Source organism: Myotis myotis, unplaced genomic scaffold (genome assembly GCF_014108235.1).
Source record: "Myotis myotis isolate mMyoMyo1 unplaced genomic scaffold, mMyoMyo1.p scaffold_m19_p_2, whole genome shotgun sequence".
Classification (NCBI taxonomy): Eukaryota; Metazoa; Chordata; class Mammalia; order Chiroptera; family Vespertilionidae; genus Myotis; species Myotis myotis.
In genome coordinates, this window is record NW_023416324.1 from 114,080,145 (window position 1) to 114,100,819 (window position 20,675).

At 38.9% G+C, this 20,675-nt stretch overlaps 3 protein-coding genes across 4 annotated transcripts in view; 1 reads left to right on the top strand and 2 right to left on the bottom strand.

Annotated features, from left to right (window-relative positions):
* Nucleotides 1-20,675, top strand: part of MED12L (mediator complex subunit 12L) — a 423,259-nt gene that overhangs the window by 302,071 nt on the left and 100,513 nt on the right. Inside the window, exon 18 of the mRNA XM_036350497.1 lies at nucleotides 8,949-9,000. Coding sequence (XP_036206390.1) covers nucleotides 8,949-9,000 — 52 coding nt within the window. The remainder of the gene's footprint in view (nucleotides 1-8,948; nucleotides 9,001-20,675) is intronic.
* Nucleotides 3,345-14,388, bottom strand: P2RY13 (purinergic receptor P2Y13). Its single transcript, XM_036350507.1, has 3 exons — nucleotides 14,302-14,388; nucleotides 6,747-6,906; nucleotides 3,345-6,296 (listed from the first exon to the last, which is right to left on the bottom strand). Exon 3 carries the CDS (start codon nucleotides 6,279-6,281, stop codon nucleotides 5,280-5,282), a length of 1,002 nt encoding a protein of 333 aa, XP_036206400.1. The 5' UTR covers nucleotides 6,282-6,296; nucleotides 6,747-6,906; nucleotides 14,302-14,388; the 3' UTR covers nucleotides 3,345-5,279.
* Nucleotides 10,510-20,675, bottom strand: part of P2RY12 (purinergic receptor P2Y12) — a 52,357-nt gene continuing 42,191 nt past the window's right edge. Inside the window, exons 2-3 of one of the 2 annotated variants that reach the window (XM_036350506.1) lie at nucleotides 15,873-16,037; nucleotides 10,510-14,389 (exon numbers count right to left, since the gene is read on the bottom strand). In XM_036350506.1, coding sequence (XP_036206399.1) covers nucleotides 13,351-14,367 — 1,017 coding nt within the window. In that variant the 5' untranslated portion in view covers nucleotides 14,368-14,389; nucleotides 15,873-16,037 and the 3' untranslated portion in view covers nucleotides 10,510-13,350. The remainder of the gene's footprint in view (nucleotides 14,390-15,872; nucleotides 16,038-20,675) is intronic. The other variant, XM_036350505.1, reaches the window with a different exon arrangement.

Consider the following 20,675-nt stretch of genomic DNA (forward strand, 5'->3'; position numbering starts at 1 on the left):
GCTTCTTTTAAATGGATATGAAATACATAAAGTGATGGTTTTGAAAAGATTGAATAATTCTTTTTTAAAATTTTTTTATTGATTAAGTTATTACATACTAGAGGCCCGGTGCACAAAAATTTGTGCACTCGGGGGGAAGGGAGGGGTCCCTCAGCCCGGCCTGTGCCCTCTCGAAGTCTGGGACCCCTCGGGAGATAACGACCTGCTGGCTTAGGCCTGCTCCCGGGTGGCAGAGGGCAGGCCCAATCCCTAGGTGCAGCCCCCGGTCGGGCTCAGAGCAGGGCTGATTGGGGAGTTGGGGTGCCGCCCCTGTCATGCACAGAGCAGGGCGGATTGGGAGGTTGCGATGCCACCCTCTGTCACTCTCAGGGTAGGGCTGATTGGGGGGTTGGGGCACCGCCCCCTGTCACACTCAAGGCAGGGTCGATGGGCAGGTTGCGGCGCCACCCCCTGTCACGCACAGAGCAGGGCCAATCAGGGGGTTGGGGCGCTGCCCCCTGTCACTCACAGAGCAGGGCCCATCAGGGGGGTTGGGGCTCCGTACCCTGTCACGCACAGAGCAGGGTTGATCAGGGGGTTGGGGAGCTCCCCCCTGTCACGCACAGAGCAGGGCCCATCAGGGGGTTGGGGAGCTCCCCCCTGTCACTCACAGAGTAGGGCCGATAGGGGAGTTGGGATACCACCCCCTGTCACACACAGAGCAGGGCCGATCAGGGGGTTGGGGCGCCTTCCCCTGTCACGAACAGAGCAGGGCGGATAGGGAGGTTGTGGCCCCGCCCCCTGTCACACACAGAGCCACAGGGCAATCAGGGGGTTTGGGCGCTGCCCCCTGTCACACTGATCCCAGTGCTGGGATGCCTCGCAGCTCCGCTGATCCCGGTGCTGGGAGGCATATTACTCTTTTACTATATAGCAGTGGTTCCCAAACTTATTTGGCCTACCGCCCCCTTTCCAGAAAAAATATTACTCAGTGCTCCCTGGAAATTAATATTTTTAAAATTTTAATAGCAATTAAACAGAAAGATATATGTATTAATGTTTCTACCTTTTTCGTAAAATATAGTAAAGAAAGGTGTAAATTAGAAACATTGAAGTTTGAAATTATGAAACTATTTATTGAACTCAGAAGAGAAAGGTAATACAAAAAAAGTTAAAACAAATGCACCTGTGGCCATCACTGCCCCCCTGGATCGCTGCAGCGCCCACCAGGGGGTGGTAGTGCCCACTTTGGGAATCACTGCTATATAGGATAGAGGCCTGGTGCACGGGTGGGGGCCGGCTGGTTTGCCCTGAAGGCTGTCCTGGATCAGGGTGGGGGTCCCCACTGGGGTGCCTGGCCAGCCTGGATGAGGGGATGATGGCTGTTTGCAGCTGGTCACACACCCTTCAGGGTGGGGGTCCCCATTAGGGTGCCAGCCCCCCACTGGGTGATGGGCTGAGGGCTGTTTTCAGGCTGGCGGGTGACTGAAGCTCCCAACCGCTCCTTGTTTTCTTTTTTTTTATTCTGCGCCAGCTTTAGCTCTGAGGCTCCAGCTCTTAGGCCTCCACTGCTGAAAGCAGGTTTCTGGCCTTTGTTTACCTTCTGTATTTGAAACAATGTTGCGATCCTGCTGGCTGAAGCCCAGCGACTAAAGCAGGTTTCTGGGGTTTTGTTTAGCTTCTATATTTGTAACATAGTTGCTTAGAGTTGCAGCTCAGAGGCCGGCAGCGGCAGGCGGGGAACGTTGGAGTCCTCCGTCACTGAAGCAAGCAAGCCTCATGTTCGCTTCCAGCTGCCTGGCTGTCGGCCACCATCTTGGCTGGCAGTTAATTTGCATATCGCCCTGATTAGCCAATGGGAAGGGTAGCGGTCGTACGCTAATTACCATGTTTCTCTTTTATTAGATAGGATGTGTCCTTATCCCCACATTACCCCACCACTTATGCCCTCACCCCCCTGTTGTCTGTGTCCATTGGTTAGGCCTATATGCATGCATATAAGACCTTTGGTTGATCTCTCCCTCTTACCCTCACCTTCCCCTGCCTTACCTCTGATGTTTGACGGTCTGATCAATGCTTCTCTTTCTCTGGATCTGTTTTTGTTCATCAGATTATGTTGTTCATTATATTCCATAAATGAGTAAGATCATGTGATATTTATCTTTCTCTGACTGGCATATTTTACTTAGCGTAATGCTCTCCAGTTCCATCCGTGCTGTTGCAAATGGTAAGAACTCCTTCTTTTTTACCATAGCATAGTATTCCATTGTTGAATAATTCTTTTAAGATTCTAATTAATAACTTTACACTGGCCATCTAACTTCTGTGATTTGGGAGTTCTCACTGCTTGTCTGCCTTCTCCTCTCTCATTTACAGTAAATTTTCTTGGTTTCTCAAGAATTCTTCAGTATGAGGCAATACCCTTTCACCCTTTGCCTGCCCCAGGGATAGTCAGAAGACCTTTTCCAGTAATAACAGTTATATTTCACTTTTCACAAAAGCCCTTAATTGTGCTCTAAGCTCACACACTATATCAAAGCTACTTTTTTTTAAAAAAAAAAGAACCACACACACACACAAAAACAACATTCTCTTTTGTGTGTCATTAATGGCTGTGGTATAGCATCCCATTCTATAAGTATTCCATAACTTAGTATTTTTATGCCAGTTTGGGAATTTGTTCTCAAATAGTTGCTTTGCATTTTGTATGATTTTAAGATGGCTCTACTATGCCTTTTCTCTAAGTTCTTGTTAGATTATTCTACACACCATTTACTCCACTTTTGATTATGATGTTATTGCAATAAAATTAAATATTTGTGTTTATGGAGGACAGATTTACTATTGAAATTTTATCTTGAAAGACCTTTGTAAAAATTGTATACATTATCTAGATGCAGTTTTTTATAAAACTGTATTAGAGTCTACTCATGAATATGTAATGTATTCAGTAAAAGTACTGTGCATTTAGTGACATCACTAACAGTTACCGTGATCTAATTCTTTTATTTGAGAGAATGAAAATCAGACTTCAAGAGCACTTTGTAAAAGGAGAGTTTGGGATATTGTAATAGACTGCAGTTACTTACCCGAAACCAACAGTACATAACTGGAGCATTTTACCAATAGTTTCAAACTGATATGTTGATAGACATCAGCCCTCAAGCTATGCATGTGCTATTTAGTAATCCTGCTTTTTTCATGAGCACTCAGTAGAGAACCCAAGAACATCCCCACTTTCCCGTCCCCTGTGTCGAAGCTGTAGGAACTCAACTGAAAAGAGCTTTCAAGAGATGTTTATCATCTTTTGATAATGAAAACATCAGTGAAAATGGATTTTCCTTTTGCTTTTCTAGTATGTAAAAATAAAACCAGTTTGGTTTATTATCAAACCTTTATTGATTGCACAATGAGGCACAATCTCTGCTTCAGAAGTACATGTAGGTTACTTAAACAGTAGGTGCCTGCAGGAGGAGTCATCACAATGCAGTGTGAGATCAGCAGTTGAGGCATGACAGACAGGGAGGGATTGAGTTTGAGATGGTGGTGGGAGGTTGGCCAGATCATATTTCATGGACTAGGTGATGGCAATGCAGGATTTTAGGGAGGGATAAGAATTAAGCAATAAAACTAAAAAAAAAAATAATAAAAAAAACCAAATAAATAAATATTGCATTCAGGAAGAAGCTCTTCCTCTGTAAGTATCCCAGCCGATATCTCAGGTCCAACCCCGTGAAAGTGTGCACAGCTAGATCACAGAAAGGGGGAATATTTCTTCCATAAATATGTGATATGCTAGACATCTGTAATAATGTCAACAATAAAAATAAAGGGGAAAAAAAAAGTTTTCTTGGTGAGTCAGAGGTAAATTTACATGTGCAATGGCACAGGGGCAAAAAAGCCTGGCATGTTCAGGTTTATAGAAGAGTGTGAAATTCCAGGGATGGAAAAGCAGCGAGGCGATGAGGCCAGAGTGGTGGGTAGGTTCCAGGGCCTCAGTGCCCTTGAGGGCGTAGGAAGAGGCCTGAAATTCACCTTCCGATGATAACGCTGGAGCTGGAGGCACATTCACAGAGCGTGAGCATTCATTTGTGCATTCTCTCTGGAAGTTTTAAGTTGGCATCTACAATACCAGATACCCATTTTGTAGTTTTTTTTGAACCACAAAGGTATTTAGGAAAAACATGCGGAGGTAAATAAGTCCAAGTAGGGCTCCATCCTTTGAAAAATATCCCAGTATGGATGTTACTGGTTGTGGGCCAGCAGTTTCATCTATGTATGTACCAAGAATAGCATAATATTTTGACATATTCTATATAAAACATTTGTAACCCAAGGTCAGTGGGAAGTATTGTGGGATTTACCAATAAAAAATGACATTTTCTGTCTTCAAAACACATTTTTCTTAGAGAATCCTAACCATCTTTAGGGGATGCAGTCAAGAGTACAGTGAACTGGTAAAGGGACATATGCAATGAAGGCCCTAAAACATACCCAAACAGTTGGAGAAGCAATTATTTTTAACCAGAGTGGGAGGCAGGAGGATAGAGGTTGTTGCCCAGGAAGGCTTTGCTAACTAAGTAGGTGGCATATTCAACCACCATTAGCGGATTTGCTGGGTAGAGGAAAATGCTAAAGAAGAAGAATACAGTATTTTTGTCCTTGAATTGTATGCTCTTGGCATGTGAGCAAAGTATTATAGCACAGTGTTTCGTGTGGCTTAATTATGGTTCCCGTGCCTCCTATGTTGAGTTGGAATAACATGGAAAAGGCTCTTTGTAACTGTGAGGAACTTTCAAAGGCCTTTGACCACCTACAGCTCCCCAGATGCTTCATATGTGGCATCCCTTTCAACCCCTAAGTTTCAGCTTCACCGAAGGACTTTCAAGGTGGTTTTGTTTTTTCCCAAAAATTCAGCAAGTATCAACATTTTTGGAATACAAAGTCGGAGTGCTGTTTGAATTATGTGCGTAAAACAATGTGAGAAGGTGTTTTGGAGGGGAGGTTTTTTGGAATACACATTTATCCACAATAAATCTATTCCAAAATGTAAGTGAATGTTCTAGAAAAGATGACCTCTAGTGGCCACTTGCTTTCTGTTGCATTCTCTTAATGATACTTCATTCTGCTTATGAATACATCTATGTGGAATTAAATTTACATAATCCTTTTTGTATATCAGGATAATAAAATGTAAGAAAACATTTATTTTAATCCCTTTTTATTGCTTAAATGTTATTTCCAAATAAATTGTCTTTTGAAATCTAGTCCATAAATAGAAGTGAGCCATGATAAAGTCATCAGTTTAGGGTTATATTGTCTGTCTGACTGGTATGATTGTCTTGGGTTGATGCTGTAGGCTTTCTTCCTCTCATGCATAATAACCTTCTTGTGAAATTTTTACATAAAAAAATATATATTAAGGGATCCATACAGATGTTTGTTGCAGCCAACAAGAGAGTTGTTTCTTTAGCAATAAACAGTTGTTGTTGCAATCTACAGTTAGTCTTGCTGTTGGTTTGACTCTGAGTATATGGAACTCTGGCAAAATGAAATGGAGCAAAACACAGAAAGAAGACAGCTACAACAATAAACACTTTACCTTCCAGCTTCTTGTTGTTTTTGCTGTCCTTACTTTTCGACTTTCTGTAAGAATCATATACTTTTTTTGCAATGACCACATAAAACAGAAGCATTAAGGCAAAAACCATCCAGAAAATGAACTGGGATATGTAATTCACTGCTTGGTGCCACTTCAACCCCAGAGGGCTCTTTAAGGAGGCACACTTTTTCACAGTTGTCGGTGTCATCTTCTGGTTGCTTAAGATCATGTTTGGCAGAGAGATGAGGAACAAAAGGAACCAGACAAAGGTTGAGACTGTTTTTGCAAAAGTGGGTTTTTGTACAAAGAATTTTCCAAAAGGTCTGATGATCTTGAGGAATCTGTCAAAGGCGATGAGGCCCAGCAGAATGATGCCCACGTACATGGTCTCATAGAAGATGACAGCAGAGAAGCGACACACGAAGGCTCTGAGTTGCCAGGGTCCCAGGTGTGAATCGGAGAGGATTTTAAATGGAAGCATGAGTGTCATTACCAAGTCGGCCACCAGAGTACTTTTGAGGTAAACGATGAAGGTGGAGGAGCTGGGAATGTGAATGAACACCCACAGGGCCAGAGTGTTCAGCGAGATACTGGTGAGGAAAACAATGGTGTAAATGGCTGGGAACACCAGCTGTGCTATCCGCGTGTCCCTGGGGCACTGCTCAGACCCATTGAAGCCCTTCGTCGCTGTGGCGTTCATGATTTCCAGTGTCAGCTGTTACAAATAAACACACAGACACACAGTAAAACAAAGCCTTTCATGATTTAAAAATGCTACTTTTAGAAAAAACAGACTTTAGGTTTGTAGCATAATAATACCTTCTGTATGAACATTATCACATTCAGTAGATCGGTGGAGAAGACACAGTTTGTTTAGGATTTTTAAAGTACATAATACGGTTTTGGTACTTGTAACATTACCATTACTCTCAACATTATGAAATCCAAATAACAGGTCCTACCCGATTCACAAATGCTACTCTTACTATGGCAGTAAAACAAAACCCCATTTAAGAGGTACTAATTGATGTCAGATTACTGTACATTATATAATTGTTTATGCTCCTAATCTAGTTTGTAGAATATTAACCTTAAAGCATTTCCCGCCTTGAGTATAGTCTACCATTTATAAGCAAGCACACTTATAATAAAAATTGAAACTCACCTTTGTTTGCGAGGAGGCTTGCTGGCTGTCTCCTGCTTGGTGCAGTCATTAGATCAGCCCACGAAGAGCGTGTGAAGCAAGCCCTTCTGCTTTCTTAAACCTGCTTTCCTTCCTCATTTCACGTGTAATGTGATCCATTGGAATCTCTTCACATTCAGACCTTTGGAGGATTTTCTAATAAGAAATCTCTTATTTCAAAGTTATGTACTCTTCATCTACTATGACTTGCATAAATTAGTTGCAGTTTCTTTATATTTTCGCATAGTGTAACTTTCCTGCAGCTTAATCTTGTTTACCTACTTGTTTAATGAAATTTTTGAGTGCCTCTTGTATATAGTAATGGGAGGCAGAAAGATAAAGAAAATAGCCCCAAATTACAACAAAGTGTAATAGTTGACTCTAAAATCAGGTAGAATCATTATCTGCATCCTTCTAGACTGTTTTCCCCAGAAATTTGTGTTCAGTATGATGGCCTGTTTGTTTCTATAAACATTTATCTTAGTCTTTTTGTCTTTCCATCTCTGAAAGAGAAAATGACATATTTGCTAAGGGCTAAGGGCTAATAGATCCAGGTTTTTGGAGTCAGAATCCCACACTCGCCAGTTACTGTGTACCAGGTCACAGACAGCTGGTTGGACGGCTCTGTGCTGCAGTGTCCTCTGTGTGACGGGTTTAGTAATGGTGTACACCCTGTGGTCTTGCTGGGAGGACCAAGTGCGGGCCTGGAATAGTGCTGGCTGAAAAATTTTAGTCACTCACTGCTCTGGTGTGGGAATTATAGATTTAAATGGCGACATACGTTCTCATTTATTAGAAAACCATTTTTGGAAATCTTCTCTGTATTTCATGTTATATGCGAAGTGCTATAGACTTCAGGAATTTTATCCATCAATCAATCTTGGGCCAAGGTCTACAAATTTTTTTTCTTTAAGATCTCTTCAAGTTTGAAAGAGTAATTGCTGTTTTTTAAAAAATATATTTTTATTTATTTCAGAGAGGAAAGGAGAAGGGGAGAGAGAAACATCAGTGATGAGAGAGAATCATTGGTTGGCTGCCTCCTGCACACCTCACACTGGGCATTGAGCCCACAACCCGGGCATGTGCCCTGATCAGGAATCGAACCCGGGACCCTTCAGTCCCCAGGCTCTATCCACTGAGCCATGCTGTCCAGGCTAATTGCTGCTTTTGTATAGACAAAAATCTATAATACAAATGTTGTCTTGCCAGATAGGTAAAGGGAAAGAGGAAATTTAGAGATCTTATGAGGGAATGTGGAGTTCTCCATGGTGAGTTTCACTTCATATTTTGTGCAACAAGTTTAACCACAGAGCTGGAGTAGACTGTCGGGTTGGTTGATTGAGAATTTTTCGATGACTTGGCTTGGGATTCTGAGAATAAAACTCTATAACCGACCAGACATTTTGAAATATGAGGCAATGGGATGCCTGATAATTTTGCTTGGAACTAACCTATGGTGACACAGTTTGAAAAAAAAAATGTGTTTCATTCAAATTGATTCTTGGAAATACAGATTCTGGATTTCATTAATGCAATGGAACATAATTTAAACATATCTTTTTGTTTGCTTTATTAGAGAGTAAAAACAAACAAAACTTTTTTAGTTTTAGTTTTTAAGTAGAGGGATTTGACTTACGTAATTAAGTGTACATTTCCTGACAGAGGCAAATCCATTGAAGGTTTGGAATAGTTTCAATTTAAACAAGGGAAATTTCATTTCATAATGTGAAAACTGGAAATCACATTTTGGTCAAGTTTCAAAATCCCAGAGTGTGGGAAACTTTCAAAAGGGGAACTCAAGTGGTATCTATTTCTAAAGTTACGGAAGGGTATTCTTTTAAATGGGTTGGTAGGTTTCAAAGTTTTTCATCATAGTAAATATTCCATAGGTCACTCATTCCTATGTGTCCATGTGCTTAGTGTGCATTGGCCGTCTTTCTTTGTTCTCATGAGTTGCCATGACCCATGGGGGAGGTATTTTGCCCTTGATACTGTCTCTGAGAGGCTGCCCAGCAGAGCAGATATGAGCACGGCCTCAGGAGCCAGAGAGCCTGGGTTTAATTCCTTATTCTAACTCGTACTTTTCTTATGACCCTGGGCAAGTTATTTATGCTCTCTATGAAACCATTGTCTCCTCTTTATATGAAAATAAGTAATGGTGTCTGCTTTTTTGTGTTGTTAAAGGGATACAATGGGTGAAAATTCACCCACTGTGGAGAATGAATCCTGTGACATGGTAGGTATTGGCATGTTTTCTGTTAAATGAAATTAAAAGGAAAGTGGAATATAATGTAGAACTGTGGGATAGCTCATGAAAGACGGGAGGAAAAAATCAAATCCTATATAAGAAAGGCTAATATGCAAATTGTCCCCTCAGGAGTTCTAGCAACCGGGTGTTTGACCACCAGTGGGTGGCACGGAATGAAGGAAGGCCCTGGCCGGCAGCCAGCAGCCAGGGGAAGGAAGACCCCAATCAGCCCTGATCTCTGGCCAGGCCTAGGGACCCTACCTATGCAAGTATTTCATGCACCGGGCCTCTAGTAAGATATAAGTAAAGGTTTCAGAAATTAGGTGCCTGTCAAATGGGAATAAACTAAACATTTAAAATCCACCCAGCTGGTGTGGCTCAGTCAGGGCACATGCCCAGGTTGCAGACTTGTTCCCTAGTAAGGGCATGCAGGAGGCAGCCGATCAATGATTCTCTCTCATCTTTGATGTTTCTATCTCTCTCCCTCTCCCTTCCTCTTTGAAATCAATAAAAATATATTTTAAAAAATAAGATCCTATCGGACTCAAAAGGGAATATAGTCAAAACTAATAAAATCACACTGGCTGTGCTGCTCTGTTGATAATATGATCTTATTCAATTCTTACAGCAGTGATCGGTCCCATTTTACAGATGAGAAAACAGAAGTGCAGAAGTTAAGCACTTCGCCTCAGGTCATGCAGCCCAGGCCCACTGCAAACCCACAGACTCTAGCTCTACGCCCCACACTCAGAGCCTGCCTTACTCTCTCCTGGCTGTTAGAAGCCACAGATAAGGTGACCATGGAATTGTTTACCAAATTCTAGAGTTTTTGAGGTGGGCATAACTGAATGATGAATGAGATGAAACAGTAAACTATAAAGTTAATGGACTTGTGAAACTTCTTCTCTTAAAGTAAGGTGTGAGGTTGAAAACATAAATTGGTTCAAAGCAGTATAATCGGAAGAGAATCAAAGAAGATAAAATAAAAATTAGAAGCCTGCAAAATGGGAATAACTACATTTGTAGTCTCCTTTGGGATTTTCCTTTGGATCAGAGTTAACAGTTTAAAGGTTCCTGTTCACATGGTAACCAGTGCCATGTAAATAATATGTGAAAGATGAGGAAGTATTTACTTTTATTTGGATTGAAAGTCAAAATGGGAACTCCTGTACTCATAGAAGAACCTTTTACTTCCCATCAAGGTATACCATGGTACTTTCGCGGATTATATGAAATTGTTTAAAAAATTCCACACTGGATTAACCGAAAGTGATAATAATAAGCTAAAATAAATTATGTAATTTCAAGTTAAATGTAGTAATCTTTGTCTGTTATTAAATTCAACATTAGAAAGTCTGTACCTATGACTGGAAACAGGCAATTGATTCACAATATCTGAAACAATTATATGAATATTCAGCTTCATAATTTTATTATAAAGTTTAAAGAGTTCAAATATAGACATGCATATAATAGTAATTGCAAGTTAATCCCTTTTACATATAATACCAATGGTTTGGAAATATGTACATGTACATATATATTTACATTTATTGATATATTGTATCTTTGTTTTATTTTATGTCAGTACATGATGACTTCCCTAATTTTTAAAAAAATGTTATACAATATAAAGTTATCATAGTTTAGTTAAGTTGTTGGCCATTTATTTTCCCATTTTTTTTCTCATATTAAAAAACAGTACTGTAGAGCATATACATGTCCATATATTTTTGTGCATTTGTTGCAACATATTTATAGGAAGTTCCCTAAAAGTGGAATGCTGGATCAAACACTGTGCATCAATATGTAGAATGGTATTTTCCAAAAGCTTTCCAGAAAGATTGTACTGATTTGTAGTTTCACTGAGTGGGATTCTACAACACCTTGCTTAAAAACTTATAAATCAATTCTAAAACTCATGGTACAAAAAAGCCATGTCATTTTAGTATACTTATTTGATTATCAGTGATATATATGTGTTTATATTATACTGCCCATTTGTATTTCTCCTGGAAATTGATTTTTCAAGCCCTTTCCCCATTTTTTAAAAAGTCAGGCTGTCTCTTTACTTAGAGACTTGTAAGCGTGTTTCCACATGCTTAGTTCCCACTGGCATCATTGTAGTCCCGCTTTGGGCATTCCCAGCTAGCAGGTCACCTAGATCAGCGACTGGACTGCAGTTGTTTACAATGCAAAGCCACTGAAGTACCTTGGTGCTTGAAGACAGGGTTGTTTTTGTTTTGTTTTGTTTCCCATGTAGGGGTTTTCTTCTGCTTTTAAAGTTCTAGTCCAGGGGTTGTCAGTCTTTTAAAGAACTAGCTAGTAAATACTTTTGTGGCTTTGCAGTCTCCAACACAACTACTTATCCCTGTTGTTAACGGCAGGTAAAACCCCAGTGGGTGTGGCTGTGTTCTAATAAAACCTTATGGACACTGAAACTTGAATTTCATATAACTTTAATGCAGCATGAGCTTTTACCCTTCTTCTAACTTTTATCCCCACAAACATTTGAAATGTAAAATCCATTCTTAGCATATTACACTTTGATTGGTTGAACAGACAACCAGACGACCAGATACTTAGCATATTAGGCTTTTATTATATAGGATTCAGCCTTTTAATTTCTTCTCATATGATATTTAGATATTGGAATCTATGCCTTCTGCTTGAAAATCACCTCTGAGGATCATATATAATTAAGATAAATGAAGTCTTAATTCCCAGTGTGTTGTATATTTTATTTATATTAAGAATAATGAACATGGCTTCTGTGGAATCAGTCTACATTTGAAGTCTGACCTGGTTTCTCATTTACATATGAACTAATTGATGTGAGATGTCACCTTCAGAAGATTTTCTCAATGTTCTGTCTTAAAAGTGTTGGCAGCTGATCTTTCTTAAATGGGTTTGACATTTGAGGTAGGGGGAAGATAGGAAGTGAGTCATGGTATCTAATATCTTTGAACAAAGAATTTCTAACAAAGTGTGATTTAGAGTTTAATGTAAATTTTTTGTTATACACACAAATAACAAACAGGTAAATCCAAACATTTTGTCGTTGTTGTTAATCCTCACCCGAGGATATTTTTTTCCATTGATTTTTAGACAGAGTGGGAAGAAGGGGGAGAGGCAGAGAGAGAAATATTGAACCCAGGACTCTTCAGTCTGAGGGCCGACACCCCAACCACTGACCCAAACCAGCAAGGGCATAAATCCAACCATTTTAATCACTTTCCTGTTGATAGTTATGCTGTACAAATGCTTAATTACATTTGTTTTTCTCACTATGGGAAATGTTTATTAACTTGTGTGCAGTCTCTAGTAGCTAGTTAATAAAGATAAGTTAATGATGCTATTGCATTTACTAAAGTTGTAGAAAACATTAGTAAAACTGATTTCTTTAGTGTTAAGGGAGTATTATGTTTGTTTGTTTTTGTATGTGTGTATTAGAATATCTTATAAAAAGCCTCTTTATTTAATGGCTTCATTTGCTATTTCTACACTTTTTATTGGAAAAGTAGTTTTTAATCTTCTATCTTAATGAACATTAAAAAAAATTCAGTCCAATCTATTACCATTTCAATTAGTATAAATCCCTTAGGTCTTTGCTGATAATTATAAGTTAGTAGTTACTATTCTTTGTGTGCCCCACTTACTTAAATTTTTATAATGATTATCACAATAGGTCAGCATTTGGTTTGGGGACTAGAATTGTATATACAACTAACTAGAGGCATGATGCACAAAATTTGTGCAAGGGGCTCGGCCCTTGCAGCCGCGGTGGCTTGCCTCGGCCCTTGCAGCCCCGCTTGTCCAGAAGGTCATCCGGAAGAATGTCCGGAAGAATGTCCAGAAGGTCGTTTGGCTGCCTGGTCTAATTAGCATGTTACATTTTTATTATTATAGATAAGTATAATTTTTGGTCAGAAGATTTTATCAGATTTATCATTCTCCAGTTGATTATATAGTAAGTTTACTAATATTGTGATCAATAATGTATTTATAGAATTACAGTAAGTATCATTATATTGTTACCTATTTTGCCAAAACTCTTCAATTCTTGAATTCTGTATGGTTTTTGCATGTCACCTGGTTATTGGATAACAGTTTGTTTTGCTCCACGGCTATATGTTAATTTAGTTTTCTACATTTTAAAATAGCTTTTAATACTGAAAAAGTAAATGAAAATTACTTTTGTAGTCTTCTATTGTTTCAAGCATCATTGTTACTCAGCTGCTTCTTAGTATTAATATTTTTACATAGTGTTTTCTTTTAGGAGTTCCAAACACTAATATTTCAATCTGGTTAACAGACTGAAATCTTACCTCAATGTGTTTATATTGGAGTCTCTTCGCTTGGGTCCCTACCATCCTGACCTTTCCCCCTGTTTTCATGGGGAGATGTTGCAGAATTGGTGCACTTCAGCATACTCATCAAGGAATTTTTGAAGGACTTGCAAAGGAAAAAGTAGATGAATGGATCCAGGCATGCATTTAAGGAAGTTAACCAGAGCGTGCTCTCCTTCACATAGAACAGAGTATTCTCCGCAGAGCAGTTAAAGACATCCCGGGTCTGGCTCAGGGTGTAGGGAATCCGGGCAAAATGGAAGGGAACAAAACAAATAAAAAATACAGCAATGATAATGAAAACTTTGATGTTCACCTTTTTCTTGTGAACTTTGCCAGTACCCCTTGTTCTTACGTATGACCTGTATAGTTCTTTTGTAATGAGTGTATAACATACAATGACAATTAAAAAATTAATCCAGAAAATGACTTGACAGATATAATTGACTATTTCATGCCAGACCAAACCAAACTCTGATTTGAGGAAAGAGCATTTCTTCACATTCTTGTCTCTCGGCCTCCTGTTGGTTAGGATCATGTTAGGCAAAGAGAGTAAGAACATGAATGCCCAGATGACAACAGAGAGAATCTTAGCCCCCAGGAGGTTGTTGGGGCTGGATGTTTTAAATGGCTTGGTGGTCTTCTGGTAGCGATCGATAGTTATCAGCCCTAGGAATGAAATACTGATATACATTGTGAAGTAAAATATGACAGAGGTCACTTGGCACACGAACACTCTCAGTGGTCCTGTTCCCAGTTTGGCATCACTGAGGATTTTGAATGGAAAAGTCAGAATCATGAGAAGATCGGAAATGACTGTGTTCTTAAGAAAAATAATAAAGTTGGATTTACTGCGGATTTGAAAGAAAATCCTCATTGCCAGGCTATTTGTGATGAGTCCAGTGAAAAACAGGACAGTGTAGAGGAGCGGGAAGAGGACCTGGGTGATGTGGTAGTCCCTGGTGCACAGGCTGCCATTCCCCGGGGGAGAGGTGAAGTTGTCCATGGCTGTGTTCCCTCTTTGATACCTGGAGGGGAGGGGAGGTAGTTATTTTCAGTGCCAGTAGCTGATTTTGCTTTTGTCTCTGTGACTTTTCTGGACAGCCTTCTTTAAAAACAGGTTTCTAATTTTTTTTGTGGCAAGTAGTAAGAACAAAGAAAACAATCTCATGATATTTCATCATATTCTACTTCTAGGAAAGTAAAATGGTCTGAATTATGTGAAAGTATGGATACTTTGTATTTTTTATTTGTTGAATATTAGCCTCTCTTAAAACATTTTTGATCTTAGGCAAAAACATCTGTATATTTATACATGAAGTCTAGAAGAGCAATATTAGGGCTCTGCTTTGTTCTCCGGTTTCATTTCCATGCCTTTAAAAAGTTCTTTTGTTTCTATTCAGTCACCCTTTCTGCACCAACCTTATTCCTAGACTTCACTTACTTTAGTTGTACCATCAAAGCATTCTAAGAAGAAATAACTGATAATTGCCTATTAGGATTAAATAAGTAAGACACTGAGTCAGAAAGAAAAATGTCCTTTATAATTGAAGGATATTTCTGCCTCTGTGTTGCTGGCATCTATTCAAAAGTCAGGCCCATAAGGACTCATTCTTTAGCTTCAAATATAATGGTAGATACTATAGCAAAGCAAAACCATGCTCATGTCTGGTTCCATAGGTTATTATACCCCAACAAGCAGCTGTAAATAAACTAACACTTCATTTGAATATGTTATCTGACATCTAAATTTTGAAATTTAAAGTGAGATTTGTAACATTTTTATTTCATCAAAGACAGTGGAATTGATTGTTTATAGAATATTATTCCTAAATATAAGATATGGTAATGTTAAAGCACAGATACCTAAATTTAAAAAAAATTCCATATAAAATATTTAAATATGACAAATAAAGGTAGAACTAAATACCCCAAATGTCAGTGGAATTAATTTTTTACATCCTTTAATTATTGAAAGTAAAACAAGATTCATTCACGTTGTCACAATTATGGCTTCAGTTTTCAACACCTCCTCACCTCTCACCTGTTTAACCTAAAACAAACCAAAAACAATATGTAATTGATACAAGATCACTGATTTTAACCTTCCTTGCTACCGCTATTTGCTTTGAGTTGTATATTCTTTGATAGTTTTGGAAATTCTACTTTGGGATTACCCATTTTGCATAGACTACAACTTATTTAACACATATTCTTGATCTGGAGAATTTCAGCTCTCTCTATATCTAAGTCTAATTCCACACTTGATGTAAAATTAGTAAGACCATTTGTATTTTATTTCAGTCCTCTATAAGTTTTTAAATGAAATTGTTATCTCTAACACCATTATTGTGGATTATATTTTAATTTTTATCCCAAATAAGTGCCTGCATTGATATGGTTACTAAAGGTTTCCAATTTTAAGAAAACGTGAAAAAATGTTCACATATGTCAAAGTGTAAATACATAGTGTAAATACAAAGTGTCAAATACTTCTAGATATAAAGTTACCTGGTTACTCTGTTGATTGGAGGATTTAAATGTATCCAGTAAGTGGTAGTCAGTTCAACTGCAGGATGGCATCTGGTATTTTCCTTTTTAATTTCTTAGCTTAGTTGTTAAAACTCTTTATGGTAGAGAATTTGCAGAGTTCTCATCAGTAAAGTCTTGAGGTTTCTAGAGAGAAATAGAGCATGAGCGGAAGAGAGGACTCCACAATCAGAAATTACCTTCAAGTGCTGTGGACTCAAAGCTATGCAGACACTGGGTTTCCGTTTGTCCACTTTTATGACTTCTGCTTTTATTTCCTTGGGAAATGTGGGGCAGGGTGGGTGAAAAGTCATCTTTTAAAAGGCAATTTTAAAACTTGTGGCTTTTTACTGAGACCTGCCATAGAGTTCCTGCTATATGAGTTCTTTTGGGTATTTTTCCCTGCGAGGATAAATCCAAGCCTTTGAAATCTGCTTCCTGGAGAAGGTTGCAAGCTTGCTTTCTTAGATGGCTGTTTACCTGAAAACATACTGTGCTCAACGTCGGATGATGTATTATGCTGTAAAAGTAATTACATTAACTCAGAATCTGTGCTTGTTAGGGATGTTAAATCTCTTGCTCTTTGCCTTTCTTTTCCTGGTTAATAATGTCATTATTTTAAATCTGTGTTGGATCAACTTTTTGTAGATAAAACAGTTTCCTCCCATTATAAATTATAAAGTTCCAAAATTACATTAGAAAGAAAAACAGTTGTATCCACTTGCCAGGCTTATTATATAAAGTGTCTTTTATGATTTTCTTGAACAGAATTTACATAGAAACAATTTTTTTTTCTGTTAACCAAGTTTTTGGTGTTGGGGAATATATCATTAAATTCATAGATCCTTGTATTGCTATTACTTTGGTATAAATACTGCTGTGGACATGCATGCACACAAACACACACAAATATTTCTAACTGTAATCTCCTCTGTTACCAGAGGACCATTTGGGTAGATGCCTTTGCTATGAAGATATGTTTTGGTTATTTCTTTCTTCTGAGTTTTGTGTGGGTCTGTGTCTGTATTTGTTAATCTTCAACAAAGGTTCTCAAAGTGCAGGCTTCCCCTGGGAAGTCATGAGAAATGCAGGTTCCTGGGCACCAAACCGAGCCCCAGTGAGTCAGGAACTCTGGGTGCTCCCCTCACCTGCATTTAATGAGCTTCCCGTGTGATACTCATGCTCACTGATGTTTTAAGTCAGGACCACTGACTTAAATTGGCATTAAGAATCTGAAATCAAGTTATGAATTTGAATCATCTTATTTGGAAATTTCAGGTACTTAATAGATCCTAATCTGTTAGTCAGCTAGAAGTGTCAATTTGATATTAAACTCTTAAAAAAGTAGGAATCAGGTTATTTTTATTTTAAAATTTGACTTACAATAAGCAAATCTTACTTGTTGATTTGGGGACACAAAATTAGACTTTGACAGAACTTTTATGTTATGTACACTTCCGAATAATAATCGCCAGTGTTTGATTCCTTATATCGTCATGAATTTACTCATTTTATGACCTTGATGACCCTCTGAAGTACACCTTCATATTATTTCTGTTTCTGGATGAGGGAAGCTGGGGAGCAGAGCAGTGGATTCATTAGAGGCCTGATGCCAACCATGCTGTCTGGTCCCGAAGCCTCCATCTGTAACTATTTTGCAGTTACGGCTAAATCTTCCCCCTCTTGCTGTCTCCTCGACATTGAGGTAGAGGAGCAAGAGGTAAATACCATGAAGGGAATGGCTGCACTTCTTGAAGGAAAATAAGAGTCATACTTGCATTTACAGCAAATTGTAAACTCTAAAGGATGTTTATGAATTGTTTCTAAGGTCTAGAGATGAAACAAGATTTGTGGGGGGAAATTATAACACATAATGTACATGTTACATTACAGGAACACTAATTCAGGATTCTTAAATCATATATTTTATTGAGAATTTACATTTCCGAATTCCTAGAGGACTATGAGTAGGGGATTGAAGGGTAAAGGAAAATCTCCAGCTCTTATTCTAAATTAACTTTATCTCTCCTCTGATTTTAACTCACAACCACACCTGTCTGTGAACCTTCTCTGATAATATTTTCTCATTGGAGGATGACTGCCAATTACCCATTTAGATCACTTGACCCTGAAAGTGACTAAAATCCTTTAAGCAAGAATTGTCTCAGGTTACAAAAGTATATTGTCATATGAATGTAGTAGAGCATTACCTCGTTAATAAACAACAACACATGCAGTTTGTAATCATATGTGTTACTTTGGGAACCGGACTAGCTTTGATTGATTTGGTTACTTTCAACGATTGAGATGACTTAGAATAAACTTATACCCCGGAATTTTTACATGCAAGTGATTTAACCAGTTTATTTATTTTGCCAAGTCTGCTGAAGGTTGTCTGCTTATCTGAAAATATTTACTTGAATGAGATTACTCTGAACCCCGGGGGCCCCTGTCCTAAAGTGGAGGACTCTGGTCCCTTTGGAATCAGATTGTGGCAGGAGGATGGAGAGGTAATTAAACCATTTGATTAGCTCTCTTTGGCTATTTTAGTTCTAACACGGTTTGTAGGTGTGGTCATTCTGATATTAGTGAATGTTTTGATTGAACACATGCATTTTAAGGAATTGCTTATGTCATCTAGTTTGTCTTTTCTGGTGAGAGTATAGACATTTAGGCTTGATAAAAGACAAATTCCTAAAATAAGGAGTCTTGGGCATTGGGGTTTTTAGTAAAAGCGAATGCTAGCTCTGCTGATCGAGTTGTCACCCTGTCTCAAATGTTTTGCATGAAAGCGGAGGCCTAGCTACTATATCTAGTTAAACACCTTAATATCAGTTATGCTCCTACAGTGCACTGACTCTGTTGGATAAAGTCTCATTTCAGCCATACTGCAGACTATAAGCTATTGTAGGACAAAGATATCCTATACAAATCAAATTAAAGGGGTTTCCTATTTTTTATGATTTAAAGAAAAATTTACTCTAATTCAGGTGGAATTATTAATGAGAAGCAGCAGCTCATTTCTTGTTACTTTACCGGGGTGGGGAACCTTCTTTTCTTCCAAGGGCCATTTGTATATTTAAAACATCATTCAAGGGTCATACAAAATTATCAGCTTAAAAGTTCGCCTGCTGTATTTGGCCAGACATTTAATGAACTCACCCTATATGCCTTCCAGGGCCAGACCAAATGATTTTGTGGGCCTTGTACAGCTCGCAGGTTTGCTGTTCTCTGCCCCTAACACACCCTCCCTCCTTACACATGTACACAGCTATTCTTCACCCCAGCGCAAGGCTTATTATTGGTGTAGCATTTATGTGGTCATTTTATTCTAAACAGAACAATGTCATATTGAAGAATTCAGCTACAAAAATAATGCTTGAAAACCTCTTTTAATAGTTATTTATTCTGAGGGAGGGGATGGGGCCATGAAGAGATTAGTCAAAAAACTTATATGCATACTAGTGGCCTGGTGCACAGAATTCATGCAGGGGGGCGGGAATCCCTCAGCCCAGCCTACACCCTCTTCAATTGGGGGCCCCTTGGGGGATGTCTGACTGCCTTTTTAGGCCCGATCCCTGTGGACATCCCTCTCGCTATCTGGGGCCCCTGGCTCCTAACCGCTCACCTGCCTACCTGCCTGATCACCCCTAACTACCTCTGCCTGCCTGCCTGATTGCCCCTAACCCCTCTGCCTGCCTGCCTGATCGCCCTTAACCTCTCTGCCTGCCTGATCGTTCCTAACTGTCCTCCCCTGCTGACCTGATCTCGCCCCTAATTGCTCTGCCCTGCTAGCCTGATCACCCCTAACTGCCTCTGCCTGCTTGATCACCCCTAACTGCCCTCCCCTGCCGACCTGATCTTGCCCCCAACTGCCCTCCCCTCCTTGCCTGATCACCCCTAATTGCCTCTGCCTCGACCCCCATCACCATGGCTTTGTCCGGAAGGAAGTTGGACATCTGGAAGATGGCCGGTCGACCTGGTCTAATTAGCATATTACCCTTTTATTTGTATAGAAAAAGAGGAACATCTGTTATACTTTCAACAATAAAGATTTATTAAAAATAATAAAATAAACTTATTTTAATAAAGGAACTAAAAATTTTATGTAGCTTTATTATTTTTAAAAAAGTGGTTTTTACTCCTTTTTGGAGGTGAAGTATACTGGGTTTGCATTTGAATATTTAAACATACAAATTAATGAGTGTTGGGAAGTTTGAAATGCTTAATTATATCGTATCAGCAGGACAAGTGCATCTACTTTATCCATCTTAATTAGTGTTCAAAAGATAAGGAAGCACTCAGAGTGGGATTCCTATTTCCCTTTAAGGAGCATTAATTTATTAATTTTTAAATTCTACGGTTAATTGGGTCATTTGTAGAAATAATCAGAAAATATTAATAAGGAAAGTACATAGCTCTGATAGTCTAGCCACCGTTATCATATCTCTGTGAACACACACGTGTTTTGGCAACATTTTTAATCACATATTTTAAAGAAATGAACATGACTCAGAGCAGACTTCAATTTAATTCACTTCAGTTCTTCCTTCAGGCCTCCCCGGTTTTTGGAAATGCATCCTCCTAGTTCCCTATCAGTTAGGTGATTTTTATCTGGAGAAAGAGAGTAATCGATCTGGAGATTTTCAAAACTCAGTGCACAGGGGAGATGAACTGTCCCAGCCATGGACAGCACACTGGCAGTGGCTAGACACTGTGGATTGCCTAGTGATTTTTTTTTCCTGCTGAACAAATGTGTCCTTCAGGGAATAAATAGCAGAATAA

Bases quoted from the DNA above. Each gene is read 5' to 3' on its own strand.
- P2RY13 (XM_036350507.1), bottom strand. From the start codon at position 6,281: ATGAACGCCACAGCGACGAAGGGCTTCAATGGGTCTGAGCAGTGCCCC.